The following is a 26606-nucleotide window of genomic DNA, read 5'->3' as shown; positions in this document are numbered from 1 at the left end:
TTTTTTTTTTTTTTTTTTTGAGTTGGAGTCTCACTCCATCATCCAGGGAGTGCGGTGGCACACTTATGGCCACCCCAGCCTCAACCTGCTGGGCTCCCTCGATCCTTCTGCCTCAGCCTTCCAGTAGCCAGAACTACAGGCATGCGCTACCACTCCTGTCTAATTTTTTGGTTTATTATAGAGATGAGATCTCACCATGTTGCCCAGGCTGGGCTTGAACCTGTGGACTCAGGCAATCCTCTCGCCTCAGCCTCCCAAAGTACTGGGATTAAGGCTTGAGCCACCATGCCTGACTCCATCCCTTCTTTGGTACCCCTTGCTAACAAATAGACCCATGGAACCTATTCAGCTTTTCTGTCCAGCCTAATGTGGGTTCTTTATGATGCTGGGCCTAAATTATTGCTTTAGTAAAACTGGAACTTCTAATGTGATAGGGAATAACTCTGCTCTGACCAACAGGCTCGATATTTACTGAAGTCTTAGCCACTTTGTTTTATTCTTGGTAATTTGTTTTGAGGTGAAATTTTAAATAAATCAGATAATTACTACTTATACCTATTAAATATATATACAGAGCCCTTAAATACCTACCCTTGTCTTGTAGTGCTTTATAATACACAGAGCAGTTTCACCACCATCACTTCATATGATGCTCACAAAAAGCCCAGTGATGCCAGTTTTATTGTGATTCCCATTTTATAGGCTAAAACAAGTTAAGTAATTTATTCAGGATCAAAAGGCTAGTGAGCTTTATAGCCAGCATTCAAACCAGGGTATGTAATGATGGACACTTCTTGTTATTGATGAAGAAATCCCCTGGTTAAACATGTATTAAATAATGCATAATGTAATATTACAAATACTTTGTTTTTAAAAGGATTTAGAGTAAGGTAGTTGCTTGTTTCACTGTGAAGATTCAGCTTAAACATTTTCGAAGTGTCTTCCTAAGGAGTTTTGAATGATCTGAATACTAAATTTTAGTTTACATACAACTTTCCCCAGAAAAACAATCATTATATAGATTGGGCTATATGTGTATGGAATACAAAACTCTGTCATAATAAATGGTGTGCCATCCATACTGTTACCCAAAGTGGCCACTATCTAAGCCACCATCACCTCTTACCCAGAATGTGGCAGTAGTCCTTTAAATAGCCCTCCATACCTTTCTTTACCTCCTCCAAACCTTTCATCACACTAAGCTTGGTAATATTTTCAAAACATGAACCTGAGTTTGCCTGACTTCTCTATCCTCACCCAAGGATTCCATGTGATATCTCCCTACAAACTCTGCCAGCTGCCTCTCATGTCATTCTGTCCCTCACTCTCTGCTGACTTCCATCTCAGTCCTCTCTCCTCCCCTACCTCCTACCAGCGTCTCCTACTCAGTGGGAACTCATTTTTCAGATCCAGCCTTCCCAGTGGAGGTGGCCGTGACCCCCCAGACCTTGATAATGAGCCCTGTTTCATTCTTCTGTAGCAACTCTATTCCAACCATCACCAAGGCCTATGGATTTTCCTCCATAAATACCGCTTGAAACTGACTGAGGTGCACTGCTGCTCACTTTAACAGATACGATGACCATGGTTTTCATGAAAGCCCTCACTTACCCATGCCAGTTACCTTTACAAGGAAACACCCAGTGGTTGGGGAGAAAGCAACCGTGTCAACCATGCTTCAAAAACAACCATGTTCAAAACAACCAAGTTGTTTTTGGAGACGAGTACACGTCATGTTTTAGAATGTCAAGTGTTTCCCATGATAACTGCTAAAAGTAATCAAGGTGCTCAAAATTCTAACTGCCTCTGCATGCTGCTGCAATAACAATAGGAACAGTTTGGATTTTAAGGTAATCAGATTTTTTTTTATTTTCATTTTTTTTTATTTTTTTTTAGTCAGAGTCTCACTCTATTACCCAGGCTGGAGTGCAGTGGCACACTCATGGCCACCACAGCCTCGACCTGCTGGATTCAGGTGATCCTTCTGCCTCAGACTTCGAAGTAGCTGGAACTACAGGCATGCACTTCCACGCCCAGCTAGTTTTTTGTTTTTTTGACAAGTTTAAAACATGTATTTAAAATACAATTTATAAAATGCTTAATCTGCCGGCTCAGGAGCCCGCGGTGCAGGGTGAGGTGGGGGTGGGCAGCTGCTTGCTACACCAGCAGAGCAAGGCTGCAGAGGCGTAGCCCTCTCTTCCATGCCCCTCTGTTCGGACACCCAAGGGGCTCGTGTGTACCTCTGGGATCACATGACCAGAAAACAGGACCCCAGAGGTTTCTTGAGTCTCTGTTAACCAGGGAGGCTGGGTATAGCCCTGCCGGCCCATCCCTGAGCAGGGTACCCCCAGATGGGGCAGAGCAGGGTATGGCTGGGCTGGGCACAGCAGGGCGGGGCAGATGGGCTCTGGAAGGGGCTGATGGTAGCAGATAGGATGTTGCCTCTTGCCTGCAGGTGGGGAGCACCCTGATTGAGTGGGCTGAGAAGGGTTGGTCACCAGGCCTGGACCCCCAGCTCCTTTGGTTATAGGCTGACATCAGAATAGTGGCTCATGAGAAGCAGTTAGTTGGAAGGTCTGAGGCCTGGCCCGTGGGGTCAGGGAGGAGCTGGGGGAAGGGGATAGTACCATGAAGGCAGAAAAAGGGGCAGCAGCCTCAGGTTTCTGCACCCCATCCCCCTGGGGTTTTCCAAGCCAAAGCCTGCAACTTACTTAAAAAAAAAAGAAAGAAAGAAAAAAACATTTAAGGAAAGTTACAGAGAACTACCAACCCCCCGCCACACAAAAGTTCAAACTGTTTTCTCATCTCCCCTCCCACCTCCCCCCAACACAATAGTTTCCCATTTTCTCTTCTTTTCAAAAATTGTGCCTGCCACCTCTCCATCTGGGAAGTCCAGGCCATGACTGCTAGTGGGTGGTGACAGGCACAGTGGGCAGAGCCCATCTTTGGCAGGAGGGAGGTGGGTGAACCAGTCCCTGCCACATCCTCAGTCCGAAGACACCCTACGGCCAGCCTTCCCTTTGGCTCCCACGAGAGGGGGCGGGGCAAGAACAGGTGGTCCCAATGACTGAGCAGCCAGTACGTCTGGCCGCTCAACCCAGACCACCTCTGCACCCTTCTCCAGTGGAAAGGGTAACCTCATCTTGGGCCAGAAACCACTATTTCACGAGGAATGGACACTATACACTTGAAACGTGGACACTCGGTCAGGGCAGTGGACTATAAAGGTAGCAGCCAGTGTCTTTCCTTGCCAGGTCATTCCCCCTCTTACTGACTAAAGCTCTGCTCACCAGCTATTCCTGGCTCCACATAGTTTTAAGGCTGTGCTATGGACTCCTCACTGAAGTCCATCCTGAACAAAATTGGAAAAAGAAAGGCTTTGCACTGCAAAGATTGATGTCAGACTGGCTCCCCATAGACCTAGGCTTTCCTTCACCCCTTTTCCCAGAACGAGGGCCTGGAATGAAGGCAGTTTCTCCTCTGTCCCTGGAACCTGAAGATGTTCTCTGGCTCCTTGAGGTGGAAGAGGCTAAGAGGGTAGCTGGCCAGAGCAGCTATGTGTGTGTAAACCTGGCTCCCCTCAAGCTTTCCAAACCTTCCGTTGCACTGCGCCTTATCCCTCAGCCAGTCAGGTGTCCCTCCCACTCCTGACCAGCGGACGAGTGTTGGAGTAGTTGGTGTGGTTGTGCCGTCAGGGCAGTGCATGGTAGCCAAGATGGCAAGCTAGGTTTTGCAAGCTCACTCTACTTTGGGCATGCCATGCTCTCTGCCTTGTGCTGTGGGAGTTGTTTTGTTTTTGGTTTTTTTTTAATTTTTAATTTAAAAAATTTTTTTTTTTTTTGAGTTGGAGTCTCACTCTGTCACCCAGACTGGAGTGCAGTGGCCGCTCCCAGCCACCACAGCCTCGACCTGCTGGGCTCTGTCGATCCTTCCACCTCAGCCTTCCAAGTAGCTGGAACTACAGGCGTGCGCTGCCACGCCCGGCTAATTTTTTTGATTCATTGTAGAGATGAGGTCTCACCAAGTTGCTCAGGCTAGTCTCAAACACTAGACTCAGGCAATCCTCTCACCTCAGCCTCCCAAAGTGCTGGGATTACAGGCTTGAGCCACTGCCCCTGGCTGGTAATCAGATTTCTAAAGACCAGAAGCGTTCTTTGCGTATTGCTGTTCCATGTTGCTGAGTTACGGCCTGTAAAATTGGGGTGTCCTGCATTTCATGTCAAATTGAATGAATATAATAGGCCTGTGGTAGGCAACTGTCTATTAAGCAACAAAAGTCTCAGTATAAATTCTATATTTTAGAGGTAAATTAGACAAGATGCTTTGCTTGTAGCTTATCCTCAACGTCAGTTCAGCAAGTGGCTCTCAGCATGCCATCCCGTCAGGCGAGCAGCTACCTCCCTAGAGATGATGATAATTTACTGTACACATGGATTTTGATGCAGTCAGATCTGGGCTCTCTCACAAGATAGACAGACCAGGTTAACTGGAGCTAGATCTCAGGAGACACTGTCTGGAGGGGATGGGTCACATGCCTCTAACTATCCTTTAAGGTCACACTTTGCCCCTTGCTCTTCTAACTTACACTGATAGTTGAATTTTAATTTTTGTGTGTGTGTGTAAGTCCAGAGCTCATTGATTTTATTTAACAGCTACTTACTGAGCACTGTTGTATTCAGGTAATAAGATAAGCCCCAGGGATACTCCAGTGAACAAAACAAAGGTATTGGTCCTCAGGAGACTGTCTTCCTTCCCTTCCTGGAATCCACAGAATGAGGATGGGGGTCCATAAATACCTTGGCTAAAAATTGGAATTTTGTAGAGTGTCCCACTAGTCTATTTTGGGCCTGGCAGGAAGCCTCCTTTTCACTGTAAATGAATAGATGCCTCATCTGTTTTTGTCTTGCTTTCTTTCATCTTTACCTGGGAATGTCCTTCCCTCATTTTTAGGCTACTGAAATCTTCTATAGCCCCCTAAAAGTTTCTCCTTATAGGAAACTTCCTAGTCTTTCCCTAGTCAGAATTAATACTGATTATGATATCATCTCATAAATTTTACTTTATCCTTTAATGCTTTTGACATTGTGTGCTCTTTTTAAAGTTATTATTTACCTATTTTTCTCCCCTGGATTATACAATCCTTAAGGATAGAACTGGAATTTACTCATCTTCCTATTGTCCCCAAAACCCAGCATGAAATCCTGGCCCAGTAGGAAGGCTGTAAATTTGTTAAGTTACTTTGAATCTGTTAGGTTTGTTCTTCCATGAAAGGGACATTGCACAATCATAATATTCTCCATAAACAAGTAGACATTTAGAAAGAACTGCTCTGATATCCTTTTATCTGCCTTGCCATGAATTTGCAATTTCCTTACCACTTTAGGCCAAAACACTGAGTTTCCCAGAACAACTGTTTTTTCTTCTCCATAACTCTGAGTTCTGGAAAAACCAGCCCTTCCATGGACCTAGTTATCTTGCATAGTGCACACATTAGAAGATTGCGTGGTAAGAGTAAAAAGCTAGGTTTCATTTTGGGTCAGGCTGCTCTATTTCCTGTTTGGAGGTTAGGTCTTCTTCCGAAATCAGAATTGATTTTCTAAAACCTATCACACTGAGTTGAGCCCAGAGACACATTTTTCCATCTGTAGTCTTTGCTTTTTAATGGTAGAAAACATTATAAGTTTCTCACTTCACTATCTCCTTATTTTCAACTGTTCTTGGGAGGAATCAAGTCAAAAGAGACTGAGATTGGAGTCTCTCTATGAAAGTCTCCATAGAACAGATGATCTGAGTCAATACCACAGCAGTCAGCATTTGTTGTCTCTACAAGGAGACTGCTGCAGTTAATTACACACAGGGTAAGTGGCTTAACAAATAAATTGATCAGTTTTGAAAACTAGGTGTGGAAGGTAAAAAGAAAAGGTAAAAGATAAAAAAGGAATTAATCCTTTTTATTACTCTGGCCAAGTCTGATAACTCTTGACCTAGAGTGAAGCACTCCTCCCAACTACCCTACTAAGAAATCAGGACCTGGTGTGATAACAGCACTCTGATTGATGAGCAAGATCCTAAGTCGACTAAAGAACAACTGATAACTGACAGCTTAGGTCATTTTTTATGTACTTATTTTTTCCCTCTTATTCCTTTTGAAGTGAAAATGATGAGTTTTTCTTTTGATATATTTTACATCAGTGAAAGAAGATAGCAATGTAGGTAAAAGGAAGAGCATGACCCCTGGATTCAGATCTGGATTCCAGTAATTCAGATCTCAACATCAACACCTAGTAGTTGTGTAAACTTACTTCTCTGCCCTCAGTATTCTTGTAATAACTACTTTGCAGAGTCGCTATGAACATTAGTGTAAACAATAGGCATTCAAACATAGCTATTATTATCATCAATTATTCTGACCTATAGAAATATGCAAGTTCCTTGCAAGTAAACATTTTTGGAAGGGGATCAGGGATGGGATATTATGCTTTTATTTTTTTCGGTCTGTCTTCATTCATTCAGTGTGTGTGTGTGTATATGTGTGCACGCACGCGCATGCATGTGGAAATTTCACATGTATTAGGCACCATTTCGAATACTTGGTTAATATTAACAAATCAGACAAAAACTTCTGCCCCCCCATGAAACTTACATTGTTATAACTGTTACAACTAGATGCTGACATGCTATGGCAACATTAAGCACGCCAAAAACGAACAGGAAGTTGGGAGTGGGTTGCAATTATAAATAGGGACATGAGGATAGGCCTTCTTGTGAATATAACACTGGTTTTGTGTTTTGGAGGTTTTCATGAGCGAGCTACCTTTTAGAATGGGAGAGTGGGAAACAGGGAGATGAGAGAAGGCAAGAGAGTAGAAATCTGCTGGTTTATGGGAGAATGTGAATATTTCCTCTAGTATAACATGTGTCAAAACATAAGCTAATGTAGAAGGGTGAAGTTTTCCAGATGGCTTAGTTTTATTTTATTCCATTTGAGCAAAAATCTTTCTAAAATGTTTTGTACACCCCTCACTTTAACAAATGATGGCTACTGAATACAGCCCCAGCAGTCTATGACCGCTGGAGGAGGTCATCACCATGACTGTCACATCTGTTACTGGACTGTCATGAAGCAAGTCCCTGGGGGTCAGCAGAGATGCTTTCAGCTATTTGCCCCACACAGTGGCCTGAGTCTGCAGTGACTGTGAGTTCTACCCACATGTGGCTATTTAAATGCAAATATAAACTAATTAAAATTTAATGACATTAAAAAAATTCAGTTTCTGAGTCATTCTAGTCACATTTCAAGTGCTCAATAGCCACATGTGGCCAACGGCTACCCTGTTAGCACAGATACAGACATTTCTGTCATTGTCGAAAATTCTGTCAGTGTCAGTTATTTTATATGTTTCTGTCTCCAACATTGTTTTTTGTGGTGCTGCTTTCAGTTTTTTAGGTCTGGCTCCTTCTTTTGATTTGTTTTTTTACCTCATAGTTGATAGGTTTAAATGCCAGATGTAGAATTTTGTGTCAAGTAAGGGTAATCAGGCTCTAAGAGAGATCAGAGGAGCTTTCCAATGTTCAATTACCTGAGTGTTTGTACTTGGAATTTATAGTTATATTCCGACTGCCCCAAGGCCTCTTTTGCTTGGTTATTGTTTTGGAGCTGTATTCTGGGTGGTAAGAGAATCAGACTGCTGGGTTCCTATGGGAGAAGGGCTATCAAACTTTAAAGGTAAAATTGAACGTTCATGGAAATGCTTTAGGCCCAGTCAATCATTCTTACTCATTTGGAACAGTGTCATTCAGGGAGTGCTCCATGACCAACGGCCTATTACAAGTAAGCCAAGCACTGTGTTATTCTCCAGAGACACAAACAAAAGTGAGCCTTGCCCTACACTGAAGAGTTCACAGTGTAAGTGGTAGAGAGAACCATAAATAGTCAGAGCTTCACTTCTCCAGTGCTCAGGTATGCCCAGGATGCCCTGAATGTCTGGAGTAGGGTGGTACGTGACCCACTCAGCCTTTTCAGGGGTTACGGGTAGCCAAGGAACGCTTCTAGAGAAGCAATTCTTGAATGGAATCCTGACAGCGAAATAGACGTTGGCCACATGATAAAGCTGGAAGAAGGTAGTCAACAAAACATGATGTACCACAGCATGAACAATGACAGTGAGGAGTGAAACAGCAAGGTGTGAGAGTGGACTGTCAAACTTAGTACTGACGAAGTTTAAAATACAAGGAAGCCAGTGTCTGTGGAGGTAGACAGGCTTTGATTAGATGTTAAAATGATGAATTTTCAGCCAGTGTGGGAGAGGGACAGGATGATGGTGCTGTATGCAGGTCTAACTTTTCAGTAGTTCGAGTAGTTTACTCTGCCAGCTCTGTGGAGGTTTAATTTGAGGAAGCTAGGCTGGAGGCTGGGACACCTTGATGGGAAGGCTGGGGAGAGGGACTTGTAGCAGTTCAAGAGAAGTAATGAGGGCCTACTGTAAGAGAGTGTAATGAGGTGGAACAGAGGACATGGTTTCAATCAATATTGATTTTTAGGGAACAAAATTATCAATATTTGAGGATTGATTAGGTGTGGGAGATGAAGAAGACATAGAAATCAAAGATAACCATGAACTTCCAGGAAAACAGATTAATTTGAACTCATCTTCCAAGTTCAGGGTGATAGGTTTTAACCTGTAGCTGGTACTGGCAATTTACATTAGCAACTGTGATATCTAGGCTAGGATTTGGCTCTTTAGGACCCCATTCTCTTGTTTGTTAAAAGAATTTGAATTGAAGCACAGACCATAGTGAAGTATCACACTTATATGACTTTAATTTTGCAGTGGCCTATGAAAATTTATAGGAATTTTGCTTCATTTCTAATGGCTCCAATCCAGATGCCCAAATTACCCCATTGTTGGGACATCCCTTGAGTGGACCATTGAACCTGTTATCATTAAGAGCAGCTGAAAACCATCAGCAAAATTCCCATCCTATGCCAACAATAACGCCAGTTTCAAGGTAACTTCAGGTTTCCGAAAGTTATGAATTTCAAAATCTGTCTAGCTGAACTCTTATTTGTATTTTTATGCATTCTTATCATGTGAAAAAGCTAGTGGTTACCTTACTTTCTGTAATTATACATGGCTTCTTTTAGAATATAAATGAAGTTCTGAGTTCTGAGTGTTGGCAGAGACCTGCTTATAGATCTGTAGCCGATCACTTTATAGGGAAAGTACAAATTCAGTTTGGTTAGTGGTACTGAAGAAGAGCTAGTCAAAATGACCCATTATGATGAGCCCTATATTGAAAGTAAGAATTCTCTCATACTTGCAGTGCATTTCAAAAGAATTTTTCCAAGTAACAGCATTTATTATGCTTTCAGAAAAACCTAGTTCTCTAGTTTGCAATATTAAGGAAGTATGCCAAATATATGTTGATACTTTGGTTTTTACTGACATATTTCATGGCTGCATGGCTAAAGCCACAAAAGTAGGCGCCTACCACTTTCTTTTAGATATATTTAGCCACTGCATCTGGCCTTTGTTGCTAAATATTTTTTTCCTTGCCACTCTAACTACCCCATCAAATTGGATCTTTAGTGGTCTGGCAGATTTTGAATGACTTCTTGGAAGATGTGAAACACTGTTCCCTAATCAGGAAGATTTGGGCAAGTCTTGTGGCATAAGAAAATAAGGCAAATTTCTTCTAATGAAGACAACAGGATTAGAGAACAATTACACAATGTCTTCAAAATTTTTATTTGAAGAATAATGATGTGTTTGGTGATGAACAAGTACTGTAAATTGAGAAGCATGGGAAGTTTCCACATCTTTTAAGAATGTTTTCATACAAAGGAGGAAAGAAAACAAGCTGACTTTGTGTGGTTCTTGGGAGAGGTTACATTAACCATTTGTTAAAAGTTGGATTTATGAAGAATGTTGGCTTCTAAGAGTATTCTCCACATAATGCCATCCTTTGTATGATGTTGTAGGTTGTTTAACAGCATGTCAAAATAGTTTTATGAAAAGATAAATATGTGTTATATTAATTCCATGGGGAGCTTTCTGAAATGCACTTTTAACAATAAATAATTAACATCATTCCATGAAATTCATGACTTCTTAGGGTGGGAAAAAAGAAAAAAAATGCTATCTTTTCAAGCAATTTGTGATTTAATACCAGCTGGTCAAGTGAGTTGAAAAACCTTATGAGTCGTATGTTATATTATTTTGAATGCCTTTTTTTCCTCTCTTGGGAAACTGGCTAACCCCACAATCTTTCTCCCATGGCAAATGGCTCTACAACTTTGATCTTCTCAAACCAGTTTACCAGATGTAGCGGAAAGAGCATATGTGACCTTTTGTGTGCCAATTCAACCTAGCTAATGGGAAACCATTAGTTAATCTTGTATGACTTTTATTTCTAGGCATCACAGCCGAAGTTCTGGTGGTGACCTCTTTCGATGAACTGCAGAGAAGGGCCCCAGAAGCAAGAGGGAAGATCGTTGTGTATAACCAACCTTATGTCAGCTACTGGAGGACAGTGCAATACCGGGTTCAGGGAGCGGTGGAAGCTGCCCGGGTTGGGGCGTTGGCATCCCTCATTCGATCCGTGGCTTCCTTCTCCATCTACAGGTTGGTTATGACAGTCGCTTGAAATTCTTTCAAAGACCGGGGTTTTCCATGAAAGAGAAGCCTTTATGAAATAAAAACAAACAATTTTCCAAAACTCTTTCCACATTTGGTCATTTGTTTGTAATATCTTCTTTGGCCTCTTCAGGATTCCAAGCATCATTTGTGCATTCCTTTAGAAAGCTTTAAAGATTACCACATCCACAGTGATCCCATTACATGACTTATATAACTATTATATTATGTATTTTCATTGGAGGAAGAACTGAGTTCATGTCTGTATTTCATCAAAGCTTCCTAATGACTTCAGAGAGAGCCAGACTGTTTCCCATATTGCTAGAGAAGTGGAATAAAAAGAGAGTGGGTAACATGATGGGGGCCATGTATGGTGTACTGGAAAGAGTTGGGGAATTAGAGCACCTTGGTTATAAACCTGGCTCCTCTATAGTCCACTGTGAGACCTTGGGAATATTTCTTAAACTTCTCTGGGTCTCATAATATTCCTCTGCTAACTGGGGATGATGAAAAATAATAAAAAAATAAATAAATGCACAAAGTAATTTTAAGATTAAGTGAAGTAAACTTATAAAAAATACTTGATTATCTATAAAAGTTTGCATAAGTGTTTGGTGGTATGGTTTGAGGGTGACATAAGGCTTGTCTTTTTCTTTGTAGTCCCGACTGACTCCAGGTCCTAGGATTAAGTTCGGTATTACAGTGGATAAAAGGTCTAAAAATTAACTTGTAGATGTTCAGCCTAGTTTAATAATTGCTATGGTAGTGTAACACATTAAAGATAAAATATTTGAGAAACATAGATTTAAAAAAGCATGATCTCGAGACCAGCCTGGGCAACTTGGTGCGACCTTGTCTCTACAATAAATCAAAAAATAAGCCGGGCATGGTAGTGTACACCTATAGTTCCATCTGCTTGGAAGGCTGAGGTAGAAGGGTCACCTGAGCCCAGGTTGGGTGACAGAGTGAGACTCCGACTCAAAAAAAAAAAAGCATGATCTTGATATTGTAGCCTCATCTAAGTTTTTTTTTTTTAATGTAAAAGATAATTACAAATAGGTTTATCTGGTTCTCAGACTGGATTTTTAGTATCTATTGTAAAGGAAAGTTTATTTATTCTGCATAATTGCTGCTTTGAACTGGAAACACAGCTGTTTGACCTTAATTAGCATCCTATACCCTTGAAAAAAAAAATAGCTGAGGAGGAGACATCAGCAAATAGGAAATCCAGTCAGAGGGGAGTTGTACAAAAGTATAGAGAAAAGGAAACAGACATTTTTCTTTTACAGGAATAAGATGTCTTCCCAGGGGAGGAAGATGGGGCATGTTGAAACTACTTGTTAGAAGTTTTATGAGAGAAAGATTAGTTACACTGATGTCACAATGCTAAAAATAATGTTCTTTGTAGTGTCTTTAAAGGCTTCATGACTAGTGAAATAATGATTGGACCATATTCTTTTGGATGGTTAATCTTCCCAGGAGGGAAGTTCTAAAATGGCTAGCTTACTTCCCAGAGTACCTCAATTACCCCTTGGAATAACATATTCAGCAAGCCATGGCCATTCACCATGATTTCACTGGTCATGAGACTTAAATTATGGAACTAGTCTGTTGCTTTGTGAAACTAGGCGATTGCCAGAAATGCTTATTTAAGAACCATTACTTGTAAGACTAATAAATTCCCAGATGACTTAATGCACAGTGATCTGCCAGGGTTCATTGTCATTTTTTTTCCTAGCATAATGAAGACTTCTAGAAACCCAGGCTACAACCTGGGAGTACCAGGAGTTTTGCCCAGCCTGGGACTTCAAAATCTGTTTTTAGCCTTTCAGGTTTGGGGTCAGCAACTGGTAGTATGTATGAAAAGGACCTTTTCTTTTTTAAATATTTCTAGATCTAGACTGATTATAATTTTTCACTGATTTTATGGCCAACCGTATTTCACTGGACTCTTAACTTCATAACTGTATTCTTTTAACACATCAGAGCATTGGCCTTTACATAGTACTTTAGAATCTTTCACATGTCATCTTACTTGTTCTGACAACAACTTGGTGGGCCATGCAGAAGGGGCATTATTAACCAATTTTATTGATAGAGAAATAAAAGTTCAAAGACTTAGACATACTAACAAGTTTGTCTTGCATGCTGAAAAATAAAAACCACTTCTAGCTGATTGTTTTTTGAACCAAATTTCCTATATTTTCATCTCTACTTCCTCATCTCTCACTCACTCTGCAGACTATTTTATCCTGGTGTTTCCTATCAAAGTGGAACTTGTTAAAGTCACAAATCGCTGCCACATTTCAGGCCATCATCTTACTTCATCTCTCTGAAGCACTCGCCACTGTTGACTGCTTTTTCAATATCCCTTCTCTTGGGCTTCCGTGACTTCTTTCTCATAATCTCTCTCTTTCTCACTCGCTCTCACTCTCACTAGACTCTCTTGCTCTTTCTCTTTTCTCTCCTTATATCTCTGTCTTTTCACTCTGAATATTTTACCCTGGGAATCCCGTCATGTCTGTGGCTTCAATCACAGTCTATACCACAGCAATTTCCAAACCCACCTTTTCTCTCCACTCCTATGTTGTGAGCTCTAGGCCTATATGTTCAGCTGCCTACGGAGTGTTCTTTTGAATGTTCCATAGCTATCTCCATTTGAATTTTTTTCAAAATTGAACTTATCCTTTATCTCTTTCTCCTGGAATTTCTATCTTGGTGGAGATAATGCCATCTATTCTGCCTTCTAAATCAGGCAGGACTTTATTATTATTTTCTCCCTCTTTTCTTGTCCATCATTTCTAGTTGTCACTAAGTCACTAAGTTAGGTTCTGCTCTTTATCAGTCATTTCAACACATACATGGTGAGCAGCTCCATTTCCCAGCATCACTCCACATTCTGCTAGTCAGGAATCACTGACACCTTTCCCACGCACCACGCTTCCTCTAAGTTTTATGACTTTGCATAGGCCTTCTCCTCTGCCACACTTCATTCCCTTTCTCACTGTCACACGCTATCTTTCAAGACTCATCATAAGTGTTTCTTCTGAGGATCCCTCCTTGATATCCAGCTGCAGCCCAGGTGAACTACTTCTTTTTGATATTCTTTTTTCTTTTTTGAGTCAGAGTCTCACTCTGTCACCCAGACTGGAGTGCACTCACAGCCACCCTAGCATTGACCTGCTGGACCCCAGTGATCCTTCTGCCTCAGCCTTCCAAGTAGCTAGAACTACAGGCATGCGCTACCATGCCCAGCTAATTTTTAATTTATTGTAGAGACAAGGTCTCGCCAAGTTGCCCGGGCTGGTCGCAAACCAGCAGGCTCAGGCAATCCACTTGCCTTGACCTCCCAAAGTGCTGGGATTATAGGCTGAGCCACGGAGCCTGGCCTCTTTTTGGTATTCTAACATCATCTCATGTATACTCTTAGTCATAATATCTTGTAAGTAGTTTTGGTGGGACAGACTGTTGTAACATACAGCCTCCGATCTCAGTCACTTAACACAGTGAGAGTCTTTTTCTTGCTAACAGAATAGTTCCAAGGAGGGTGTTCAGCATGTGAACTTCTGCTCATTTCCATCTATGGCTCTATCACCCCTGAGATGTGAGTCCTCGGCAGGGTAATCTGCACCCAGCTGGTAAATAAGACAACAGAGAGAGAAAGTAGATAACCTAGAGGGAAGCTTTCTATAGTTATCTATATCCAGACCTGGATATGGCATACCTCACTTCTGCTCATGTTCTTCTGGTCAGGATACCATTATGTGAAGACTAGGAAATTTGGTCTATCTCTGTAAGCAGGGTGAAGGGAAAATGAGTTTTGCAAAAAACTGTCCAGTCTTCCCCAGTTGTCTGTCTCCACACTAGTTTCAGAAAGATATTGATTATGTATGTATATTGTTTTATAAACAATATACATATATTTTTATACATATATAAAACAGTATACATATATGTGTGTTTACCTCTGTGTCCTTATCACCTAGTATAATGTTTGATATGTAGTAGTCACTCAGGAAATGTCTGTTGAAGGAATGTCTGAGGCTATGTAGTAAACTGTGACAGGGCTCTCATGACAAACCAGGTGACCCAATTCCTAGTCCTCTTTGACCAACCCGTGTAACTTCCATATAGTAAGTTTAAAATGACTTGCACTTTGAGAGACATTTGCTCTGTATTTGGAGGAAAATATCCAGATGCCCAATATAGCAGATTGTATATATTTTTTCTGCCACAACATTCGTATCAATGATATTTTCAGTTTCTGATTAAAGAAATAGCCTTCTTCTCTCTGACAAGCATTTCACCTTTAGTTTTTATGGAAGCGGGTAATACTGGATTCTGTCGAGGAATATTGTAAAAGTCTGCAACCCAAGAGAACAGAATATATTATAATTTGTTGCTTCTTAGCTTCAAAATTAGAGAATTCCATGGAGGAAAGTTTGATTTGAGCAGTTTGATTGGACACTTTTCTGTGCCATCATCAATGTCATTAGCCATTTTGAAGGGCAACAATCACAGAGTTACATGACAGATGTCCTAAAAAAAAAGTTCATCACATGTTGCCAGAATCACCTCCAGGTTCATGATTGTTCTTCTCTATATTGCCTAGTAGCATAGCTTGTGCTAAAATTTACTTCAAAGAGAAAACTTGTCCTTTACTGTTGCTTTTATAATGCCACTTCATTCATGATGGAATATCAACTGTAAACCCCATTTGTGCTTTCTCAGTTTTTCTGAATGGAAAATACTTTTGCCTTTGTCATGGGAAAATATTCTGAGAATAAACGCAATACATATGTATTTTTACAGAACGTTTTAATACTTTATTATAAAGGAAAATATTTAAATTAGAAGAATAAATACCTTAAATGATCTCTTTTGTTAGTAATATCATTCAAATGGTGATTACTACGAAAAGTTAAATGTATTTGGAAATCAGATTTGCAAATTTGAAAATAAGATGCTACAAATATTTTCGAGAATAAATGCAATTAATTAGAGATTTAAGTTCTGCAGAGAAAAACTTCTCTGGAAAATGGAACCATTTGTCTTATATCTCAAATTTATCATATTGTTTAGTAAGTATTGTGAGATTGCTAGTTTCTCAGAAATTTCCGGGCACTAGGATTATTAAGATGAAATAGATATTTATATATTTTTGTCCTTAGAAATATATTCTGTCTAGCTAAAAGAGAGGAGGTAAGCTTACAATACAGTGATTAGTGTAATCTATTTTATGTTTAGTGCTAAATGCATGATTGGGGAAAGGCTTGAAAGAAGGAAATTACCATTTATTAAGCACCTACTTTGTACTATCCTTTTCTAAAGGCTGTAATAGTTTGTTTCAATTAATTATTTATGCAACAGAAGTAGATACTGTCTTGATATTTCACTTTTACTGAAGGAGGAACAGTAAAAACAGAAATGCTCTAAGGATCCCAGCCTGGGGTCTAGAGAGTGAGAAGAAATATGCGTGTCAGCAGAGGGAGTTGGTTTGAAAGGAAACATGACCAGTTTTGTTTCTAGACATTTTGAGTTTGAGGTACCTGTGAGGTAGTCCCATTAATCTGGTCTTCATATATATATAAGAAAACAATTCAGTATTTCCGTTTCTCTGTATTCACTTTTTGGATTGCCCAAGGCAATTTAAAATTCTAGCCTGGCTTTCCTGCAATGCAATACACCTTGGGACTCCTGCCTCCTGCTTTCTCAGCATGTGAGCTCAAGAATGCAAAGTAATTTTTATATTAGCCCAAGTAAAATATAATTCAGAAGGTAACTCTACTGAGCCCAGATTGTCTGCTGTATTCCCATTGCCAAATAGATATTTTTTTCCTAGTTATTTTCTTCATTGCCCCAGATAGTTGAACACTGCCTGCAAGTTTTAATCAGCTAAGGAAGCAAAAGGCTCTCCCTTCACTTTATTGTGAAAATTGTATCACCACACTGGGTAGAAATTCATCGAGGTGGGAATGAGTTCTTGATAGAACTTGGCTTTGTGAATACCACTGACTGATGTTTTACTCATATATCACTTGGCCTTTGTGTGCTGTATTGATAGAGTACAGTGAAGAGGAGGAGGAAGAGGAACAATTCAACTTGGAGATGACTAAGGTCTGATTAAACATTCAGCTGGGGAAAGAGAAGAGTGAATCCAGGTGATGTTTATGGAGTGTCAGAGAGGGCGAGTGCTATACCATCTGGTGAAAGAGACGTGAAAAAGTATATAAATCAATCTCTGTAATGATACTTAATTAATATAGAGTCGATAAATGACATAATTGAAGCATGGGTTGGGCTACATCGTGGAAATAAATAGCTTCAAGGAGGGCGCTGATTAAAGCCATTACAATTTATAAAACATTCTTCATCTTAAGAAAGCATCTTGATGAGATTTCACATGAACATTTTGTAATCAGAGGGCCAGCTTAAAACACTCAGAGCAGAGGTGAAAAGTCTTAAGAGGTCTGTTTTGGATGATTTTTGAAAGCAGTCTCTGGGACTCCTTTGTCTTTAATGGGAAAATATTGATGCTGCATTTTTCACACGTAAACAGCCTTAGATTTTTGATGTCCTGGTGATTTGGTTCTTCAGCATGACCTTAGGATAATTAGCTATCAAGCTTGATTTAAATTGTTTTGAAATATTGTTGCAATTTGGGTGACATACGTGCCTGCTGGTAAAAAGTAAAGAAAATACCACTGTGACTCAAAACAGTACAAGTGGCCCACCTCGATTAGTAGGCTCTTTTCCTCTTTTATTTTGTTTTTGCTTAATTCACTCTGAGTCTCATAACAGATGTGCAGTAATCAAGCGGAATGTCAATTCTCATCATTTATGCAGGTGGAAGGCCACTGTGCTCCCAAGAGGGGAAAACAGAGAAGACCCAGAGTGAATGCCACATTTTTTCTTCTCATCATCCTTTTCTTTCCCCAACTCTCTAATTTTTGAAAGGCAGATGCTTTGTTTGGAAGGCCTTTGTTAGAAATTCCAGAATGTTCTTTAATTACTGAATTCTTATTTTTGCATCAGGTAGTGTGACAGGCATACCGCCTTGTAATGGGTAGAACCCCGGCAAGGTACTTTGGCACCTGGATTCTGGGGTTGCAGTGCCTGGCTCTTTATTCAGCCATTCGCCATATGTGTGACCTTGGCAAATTGTAAACTCCCCTTATCTCAGTTTCATCTTTTTTATTGAATTGGAGTCTCATACCTCGCCTAGGCTGGAGTGCAGTGACATGCTCATGGCCACCCCAGTGTCAACCTGCTGGGTGTAGGCGATTCTTCTGCCTCAGCCTTCCATGTAGCCGGAACTACAAGTGCATACACCATGCCCAGATAATTTTTTGATTTATTGTAGAGACAGATCTCACCATGTTGCCCAGGGTGGTCTCGAACCTGCAGGCTCAGGCAGTCCTCTCGTCTCGGCCTCCCAAAGTGCTGGGATTATAGGCTTGAACCACTGCACCTGGCAATTTCATCTTTAGAATGGGGAAATGATCATGCCTTCTTCCTGGAGTTTTGTGGGGGCTTCAATGAAATATTATTATTGCCTGACACATAGGAAGTTTTAAACACATGTGAATTGCTATTACTAAATAGTCTTGTTAATTAATGATTGGATATAGTTGTTAATGAAAGGAAGGAAGCAGGAAGAAAAAAGACAAGGAAGAAAAGAAAATAGAGGTGAGCTTAATCTAGTTTAATAAGACATACAGTCCACTATTGTAATTTGTAGGTTATAATTGCAGCTATCAGGTTGGGAAATAAACTCTAATATCATATGCCATTAGAATCTCTGTTTCATTTGGCAAAACCCCGCTGAGATTGTATGTTTACTAGTCTTGTCTCCCTTTCTCCTGGAGTTGGACTGTATGTCTTATTCATCTAGGTATTCCCAGGGCTATGCACTGTGTCTAGCACAGTAGTGCTGGAATGAAGAAAGAGCCAGAAGCAGCCTATCCGGTTTGCTAGCATGTAAATTCAAGGTGTCACCATTTCACGTTCATAGACACTGAATAATAATATAGATGAGGTGACTAACCTTTTGAATCGCTACTTATCAAAAATGGAATCTCTGGAATCTGAGAGGAGACTATGTAGTTATGTAAATTTTGGTAAAGTATTGCAAACTGCATATTACTGTGGTGCTTTGTGGGGCTGCTATAATTAATGGTCTGTTTGCATTTCTAGTACAGACTGTCATTTTTCATCTGCTTATAACCTTGATATAAAAATTTATTCTTGGCTGTTATTTTGCATTCATAATTTTCAAATATATATAAATGTTAACCTTCTGTTTTCTAGCCTTTTGATTATTAAGAGCACAAGCTTAAGAATCACATCACCGTAGCATGATTTTCTGAATCTCTAGTGCTAAAATGAAATGAATGCATTTTGAATTCAGGCTTCAGGATTATGACAATGTTGTTTGCTTATGCATTGCCCTTTGAAAAATGTCTAGATGAACACATGAACCTAAAGTAGCTTCTTTCAGCCAGTCTTTTACTGTTACTTATGCTTTTGTTCTTCCTCCTCCCTCCCTCTCTCATTAAATTAAAGAGGACTGTTAAAGTTCTCTTGCATCCAAATGACCCTTCAGCCTCTTTAACCTCCTGGAGAAAGTACCAGACAAGAGGTACTTGGAAACTAACAAAGAAACTAACAATACATAGAGTAGGATTTGGAATCAGGCAGACTGAATTCAAGTGCTGGCTCTGTCATTTAGATGCTGTGTGACCTCATGCATATTAACCACTCTGAACCTGTCTTCTCATCTGTAACATGGGGAGAATACTGTTTGCCTCAGAGTTGATGAGAGAATTAAATGAGATCACGCCCTTGACACAGAACCTGACACATGGGAAGTGGTCAATGAAATGTAACTGACATCTTCTCTTGATCATAGTCATTATTGTCATTGTCAGCTCTGGATAGTGACAGGGCTAAGCAGATAAGTTGACACGAACTGACTTATCTTAAAAGGCAGCAGCTCTAGAACTTTCCTCAGTGTGGACTTTAGTTTTGTTTGTCTCCTGACTTCAGGAGCCTACTCTCCTTAGTCTCTCTCCCTTAGTCTTTGACCTAAAACTATGCCTCTTTGTCTTTCCCATCCTCTCTGGTCTCAAGTTAAAAATGCTTGATGTTGTTCTTGCAAGCAGTATCAAAGATGTGACGACCCAATACAGTGGCCAAGGCAGCTGACCAAGATGAGAAAGTGTTCTATTTTAAATGATAGCCAAGCTATTTTCCACCTCAAGGCCTTTGCACTAATTGTCCCTTCCATCTGGAAAGCTGTTTGCCAAACTTTTTGTAGGACTGACTTCCTTTATATATTTTTTCTTTTTTTATGTATGTATGTATGTATGTATGTATGTATGTATGTATGTATGTATGCATTTATTTATTTTTTTGAGACAGGGCCTTGCGCTGTCACCCAGGCTGGAGTGTAGTGTAGAATCCAGGCTCACAGCAGCCTCAACCTCCTAGTTCCAAGGGATCCTTTCACCTCAACCTCTTCAGTAGCTGGCACTACAAGCATTCACCCACCACACTCAGCTAATTTTTGTGTTTTGAAGAGATGAGGTCACACTATGTTGCCCAGGCTGGTCTCAAACTCCTGGGCTCAAGAAATTCTTTTACCTCGGCATCCCAACGTGCTGGGATTACAGATATGAACCACTGCACCACACCCTTTTAATCTTTCGTTCTTAACTGGAGTGTTCTTTTTGTGAACAGCCTTTTCTGACTATTCTGAGTAGAGTAGCACTTTCCCTCCAACTCCCATACATACTCATCTCCTGTGTGTGCTCGGAGTCCTAATGTTCTAGTGACATTTGGTAATATCTGTCTATCTATCCACCTAGCTATTTGTTTAGTGTTACTTTTGCATGTGGATCTAAACTACATGAGGACTGGAACCTTGTGCTTCTTGTACAACGTATTTTCAGTACTTGGGAGATTGCCTGGCCCATGGTTGAATGAATTATTTTAAAAGTCATCTAAAAGAATAGAGGACCAATGTAGACAGGTACATATTGTATCATAGCAATTTTCAGAAGCTGCATTCTAAAGCACCACAGATTTTTTTTTTTTCTCAACCTTTTTTTGTGGAAAAAAATGTCAATCCATAGTAAAGATGAAAAAATAGTAAAGAATTAATATACTCTTTATTAAAAATTGCCTAATTTTTCCAGTTAAATTGTACCATTTTATACTCCCAACAGCCATGTTTTAGAGTTCAGTCTGCTCCACATTCTTGCCCAAATTTGTTGTTATCTGTTTAATTTTAGTCTTTCTGGTGAGTGTGTACTGACATCTCACTGAAATTTTGTTTTGTATCTCCATGATTTCTGAATCTCCCTATGGAAAGAGATTATTCAAATTTTTGTCCATTTATAATCAAGGATTTTATAATCATTATTATTGAGTGGTAGGAGTTCTTTGTATATTCTAGATACGAGACTGTAGTCAGATACATGTTTTGCAGATAGTTTCTCCCAGCTGGTGTCTTGCCTATTCTTTTGTGTAATAAGGTCTTTTGATGAATAGAGGTTTTAAGTTCTGATGAAGTCTAATTTATCAACTTTTTAGTTGATTTACATCCACTCATATACCCTTCATCTATGAGTATGTTCATTACTTAACATTTTGCCACATTTGCTTTCTGTCTCTTTGTTTTTGAATCATTTGAGAGTAAAGTAGGTGTGATCGTGAAGAAACTTCACCCATAAACACAGTGATGTGCATTTCATAAGAATAAGGACCTTCTCTAACATAACTGTAATATCATTGTCATGCCTAAGAAATTTAGCATTGTTATACAAATGTTATATAATATAAAGTCTATCCATATTCATATTTTCTCAATTGTCCCCCCCAGTAATGCTCCTGATCTTTTCTTTGCACATCCTATAATCCAATCAAAGACATAGGTTCTGTTTACTTGTCATGTAGCTATAGTCTCCTTTAATCTGGAATTATTCCCTACTCTAAGTATTTTATTACACTGACATTTTTGAAGAATATAGGGTAGCTGTTTTGCAAAATGTCCCTCAGTTTAGAATTTTTTTTCTTATTATTACATTCAGGTTGAATATTTTTGGCAAGAATTCTATATGGATAAAGTTGTGTCCCTTTTATTGCATCACATAAGGAAACAAATAATGTCAATTTTCTTTATTGGTGAGGCTAAGTTTGATCATTTGTCTAAGGCATTATCTCTGGATTTCTTTATTGAAAGGTAGTGTACCCTCTTTGTAGAGGAAACACGTTGTACTTATGGTAAGATGCTCTTAAGAATTTGTAAATCTTAAATTTGCAACAAAATTTCACCTGATGAGATTTTAGCATTAATTGATGATCCTTGCCTGAATCAATCATTGCATTGGTAGTTGCAAATGTTTTCATAATTTAGTTATTTCTATTACATTTATTAGCAACCTGCTTTTGTAAAAATGAGCTTCTGCCTTCCTTCCCTTCTATTTGCTTCTGATGATCTCTTCATGGATTTTTTAAAAGTGTGTGATAAAATTCATTACTGTCATTATTCTTTATGATAAAACATCAAAAATTTCAAAGTACTTAATAAATGTTAAAGTTAACATTCTATGATAAGCTTGCATATTTGAAGCATTGAAAGAAATTTAGTTTTTTTTTATCCGGAGTTAACCAAACTACTTCAGATAAGTCAACTAATTAGCAGGGTGTAATCAATATCATTTCCTGTGAACTTTTTCACTAACAGCATGAGCACTGAGGTAATAACTCCTGCAGTTATTTTTAGTTCACCATTATCAACGTATAGACTATGCAAATGGAGATCCCTCACCCCATACGTAATTGCTGTTAATTATTAAAAATAAGCGAGCAGAAATCTCAGATCCAGCAATTGCTTCTAAGTGTCTCCAGACTTCTTTCTTTTTCCTTTTTTTCCACTTTACTATGCAGTCCTGATGTTAGGGTATGTGAAAAAAAACTCTTTGTTTTCCTAAGAGAAATAAGGGTCTCAGTGTTGGTTTGCAGAGGTCAACAAGGATGTTTCTTTAGGATGAGTTTATTTAATATCTGTGGTGTGACACCAAATACTTATAAATTATCCTCCCACTCTAATAGCCCACATCATCAGTGGCTGTGAAGGGGTACCCAGCTTCTGCCAGGGAGTCAACAGTAGCAGTTTGATAGCTCAATGATGGCTGTCGCTGCTGGATGAAGTGACTATTGGACATCTAGGAGAATAATTTAATTTTTGACTCTTTCAACTTTATCCATTCATTTATTCAATAAACATATACTAAATGTCTTCTATATTTCAGGTCAGGAAAGGACTCAAGTTTTGTAGAAGTAGGAGCTTTTAATTTGGGGGCCTCTTTAAGAAAAAAAGTACAAAGTTACACATTCAAATTTAGATATAATATCAACATTTATTTGAATAGGGAAGAAATGATAAGAAATTATAAATTTGAGAAAGCTGCCAAATGCTACAAACATTACAAAATTCAGGAAAATGTCTTGTCTTTTTAAAATAACTACCTGTCAAGCTACTTACTTTTTCTACATTTTTTGCCTGTGCATTCTTTGATTGCTTTGTATATGACAATAGTTTTGTGTTATATTTTCTAAAGAAAGAAAGAATAAAAAAAATTCGGTCTTTCCCCTAGTATGACTGATCGTAATTTAGTTTTATTATTAGTAGTTTGGAGAAATTTATTTCAACTTTATAGCTATATATTGGTAATATCATATATATTTTTGGGCTTGTTAAATTTTGGGAAATTTGCTATCAAGTTTGCTCATGTATGACTAAGATTACAGGACATTATAAGTTTTCTTGTATAGTGACAATTAATTGCCAACTTTCAAATTAGTTTGTTGTCTATATCCTCTTTTTAGTGACATATTATGACTTTCTTTTTCCTTTGAATTTGCCAGTATTTTGTGTCAAACCAAGAAGAAATTTCAGTCTTTTTCCAAGGTGATTTACTTTTCATTATTTGGATTATTAAATACTATTCATTATAAATACTGAAAATAGGTCTCTTTCTCTCAATAAATTGTCATTTTTATGATTTTTTGTCTGGAATTGCCAGACTTGGTCAGAACATTCTCATTGTGTTAAATATGCTCTCAAAATGTGTTAAATATGTTAATCTGTTGAGCTAATGTGCTGAGACAAATAAAATGTATGACTGCATATATAGATGCATTTGCTATTGGTAGCAAAATTATAAGTTTATGCTCTACAAAAACAGGAATTTTGATACATTTCATTTTGCTTGACTTCCTAAAAAATAAAATAAAATAAAATTAGAGGATGTGTTCATAACAGTAAACTCTGAATTACTGAGTCTACCCTTGACAAGAAAGAACTTCCACTTTAAGTAGGAATTAATGAGACTAAGATGCCTCAACTACAGTTTTACATGGATAATTGGGAGGATTTTCCAGTGACTAGCTTCTAAATCTTTACCACTATCTCCACACTTTCACTGCCAAGTGTTGCAGGATGTGTTCTTATCACAATATGGCCTCTGGCCCTGCATCTTTATATTATGACACCAGGAGACCTGGAAACCATGATGGAAACAACTGTTAATCACATAAGTACATCCCGTAAGCCCAGACTAATGTCTCTCCGAATCAACTTTCTCTTAGCCAAATCCTCAATACCTGAAGTCAATCCAACGCTGTCTAATATGAAGGGAAGTGTGATAGAAAGGAAGTTAGAGTGGGATCACCTGAGCCCAGCAGTTTGAGGCTCTGGTGGCCATGTCACTGCCCTCCAGCCTGGGTGACAAGAGTGAGATTCCAACTCAAAAAAAAAAAAAAGAGTTAATGCCTATAACATGCATGAATTGGTGTGGCCTTCTTAGTGGGATCCACAGATGTTAGTTGACAACATCCTCATCCTCCCCATCATCATTTCTATGCATGATTGAATGTGTTCCCTCCAAATTTCAGGCATTTACATTTAATGATCAATGTGATGGTATTAAGAGGTGGTACCTTTAAGAAGAGATGAAACCATAAAGGGTCCTCCTCTTGTGAATGGGATTAAAGTGGAAAGGCCTTAAGCAGCCTTTTTCGGTGTGTGGTAGATTGGTGCTTGGATAAGCAGCTTTTTCCTATTTGTACTTCCCTTCACTTTTAGAACCCAGATTTTTTAAATGTTCAAGCTGGATGAGCCCCTTAGACAACATTTGCTCCACTGCTTCATTTTACAAATGAGGAACTTAGGGCTGAAGGTCACTCAGCTAAATGGCAGAAAAAGGACAAATGTCTTTTAGCTCCTTTTACCGTCTTTGTTTTCTCTTAAGTTTCATGGGTAAATCTCTACCAAACTGTACCCACTCTCCCAGGATTAATGTAAATTAATTTAGATATGCATTGATTTAATCATTGTGGTCCCCCCTCAACTGACATTTTTAAGAGTTGGAATACTCAGTGTGCCTCCAAAATGCAGCATAATTGTTTATTTTGCAAATTTTGATGGTACTTTTAGCAGAGTGAACTGTTTCATGAACACTCTCATAGGAAATGGAAACTCATCTTGTGAAAATGTAAGCTTTCGATGGGCTTTGTGGTTTCCTTTCCTCAGCAGGAGAAGTGCCTATATGTTAGCTGCCTGGACTTCCTCTGGGGCTTGGTTTTTAATCTCCAGGGAGGCGAGGCTGACAAATTGTCATCTCTTTGCCTGGTAAGGAAAGAAGCTGTGAAATAGATCTTCATTGCTTACGTGCCCTCAAGTTGCTTAGCACCGGCAGTATCCATAACACCATGGTGTATTTAAAATACTGCTCATTGGAATACTTTTAAAAAGGGTTTCTTATGCTCATAAATACTCCAAAGAGGCATTAGGATGTTACAATGATTTCTATCTTTAATTGGATTTATCCCCTTTGGAAAACTTAAGTTTATGAATGCATGCCTAATACTGCCCATTACTGATCTGGATTTTTCTGCTATAAGTTCTAGGAATTTTTTAATTCAGAGAGGGGAAGAGCTAGCATATATATTCAACAGCTTTTAAGTACTGGATGCTTTATAAATATCACCTCAACTGAACTCTTACAAGAGCATTGAGAGGCCGGGAGCTTTAGACACATTTTACATCTGAGTAACTTGATCAAGACTGTATCCTAGAACATTTTGAAAAATGGTTTTTTCAAAACGAATGTTCTGTTTGCCAATTTAAGCGAGTCTTGATATAACTAAACTGCAAATGAAAAACAAAGTAGATAAGATTCTTTGTAAGATAATGTTTAGTACATGTTGCAAAAGAGACCAATATATTCCAATTGAGAAGACCAGGTAGAGTGTCTTAGTTTTTTGCTGCTATAAGAGGATACCACAAACTAGATAATTTATAAAGAACAGAAATTTATTTCTCGTAGTTGAAGAGTCCTGAAAGTTCAAGATAAAGGCACTGGCAGTTCTCCGGTCTTGTGAGAGCTGCTCCGAGATGGCGCCTTGTTGTTGAGTCCCCTGGAGAGGAGGAACACTGTGTTTCGCATGGCAGAAAGCAGAAGGGCAAGCAAGCGAAGCCTCTATGTGTAAAATATCTTTTATAAAAGCCTTAATCCCATTCACAAGGAAAGGAGCCCTCAAGACCTAATCACTTCTTAAAGGCACCATCTCTTAATATCATCATACTAGCCATACTAGATGAACACCCTGATTTTGAAGGGGGACATTTTCAAACCATAGCATAGAGAAAATTTAAAAAAGAGCTGCCAACAAATGTGTTAACACTGACATTGGATGGATTGGAAGAGACCTCTGCAATCTTGGGCCTTTTGTTTTGGAAGGTGAATTTTGGAAGACAACTTTGGTTGTATTTCTTTTTTTTTTTTAGCCGGGTGTCTCGGTGCTTGAGGATAGAACCGGTGGACAAGAAGCCGCCGGCACCACCGAAGACATGACGCCGAGGGAGCCGGAGCCCTTTCCCTCTGCCTCCGTACATAACGG

At 39.2% G+C, this 26606-nt stretch overlaps 1 protein-coding gene across 1 annotated transcript in view; it reads left to right on the top strand.

The window, feature by feature from the left end:
* Nucleotides 1–26606, top strand: part of CPQ (carboxypeptidase Q) — a 300673-nt gene that overhangs the window by 71049 nt on the left and 203018 nt on the right. Inside the window, exon 3 of the mRNA XM_008064423.2 lies at nt 10418–10625. Within this exon, the coding sequence (XP_008062614.1) occupies nt 10418–10625 (208 nt within the window). The remainder of the gene's footprint in view (nt 1–10417; nt 10626–26606) is intronic.

Source organism: Carlito syrichta, unplaced genomic scaffold (genome assembly GCF_000164805.1).
Source record: "Carlito syrichta isolate Samal-C Ts95f unplaced genomic scaffold, Tarsius_syrichta-2.0.1 Scaffold307333, whole genome shotgun sequence".
Lineage (NCBI taxonomy): Eukaryota > Metazoa > Chordata > Mammalia > Primates > Tarsiidae > Carlito > Carlito syrichta.
Note: the sequence above shows the minus strand (reverse complement) of the source record. Positions and strands in the feature narration are given on the sequence as shown.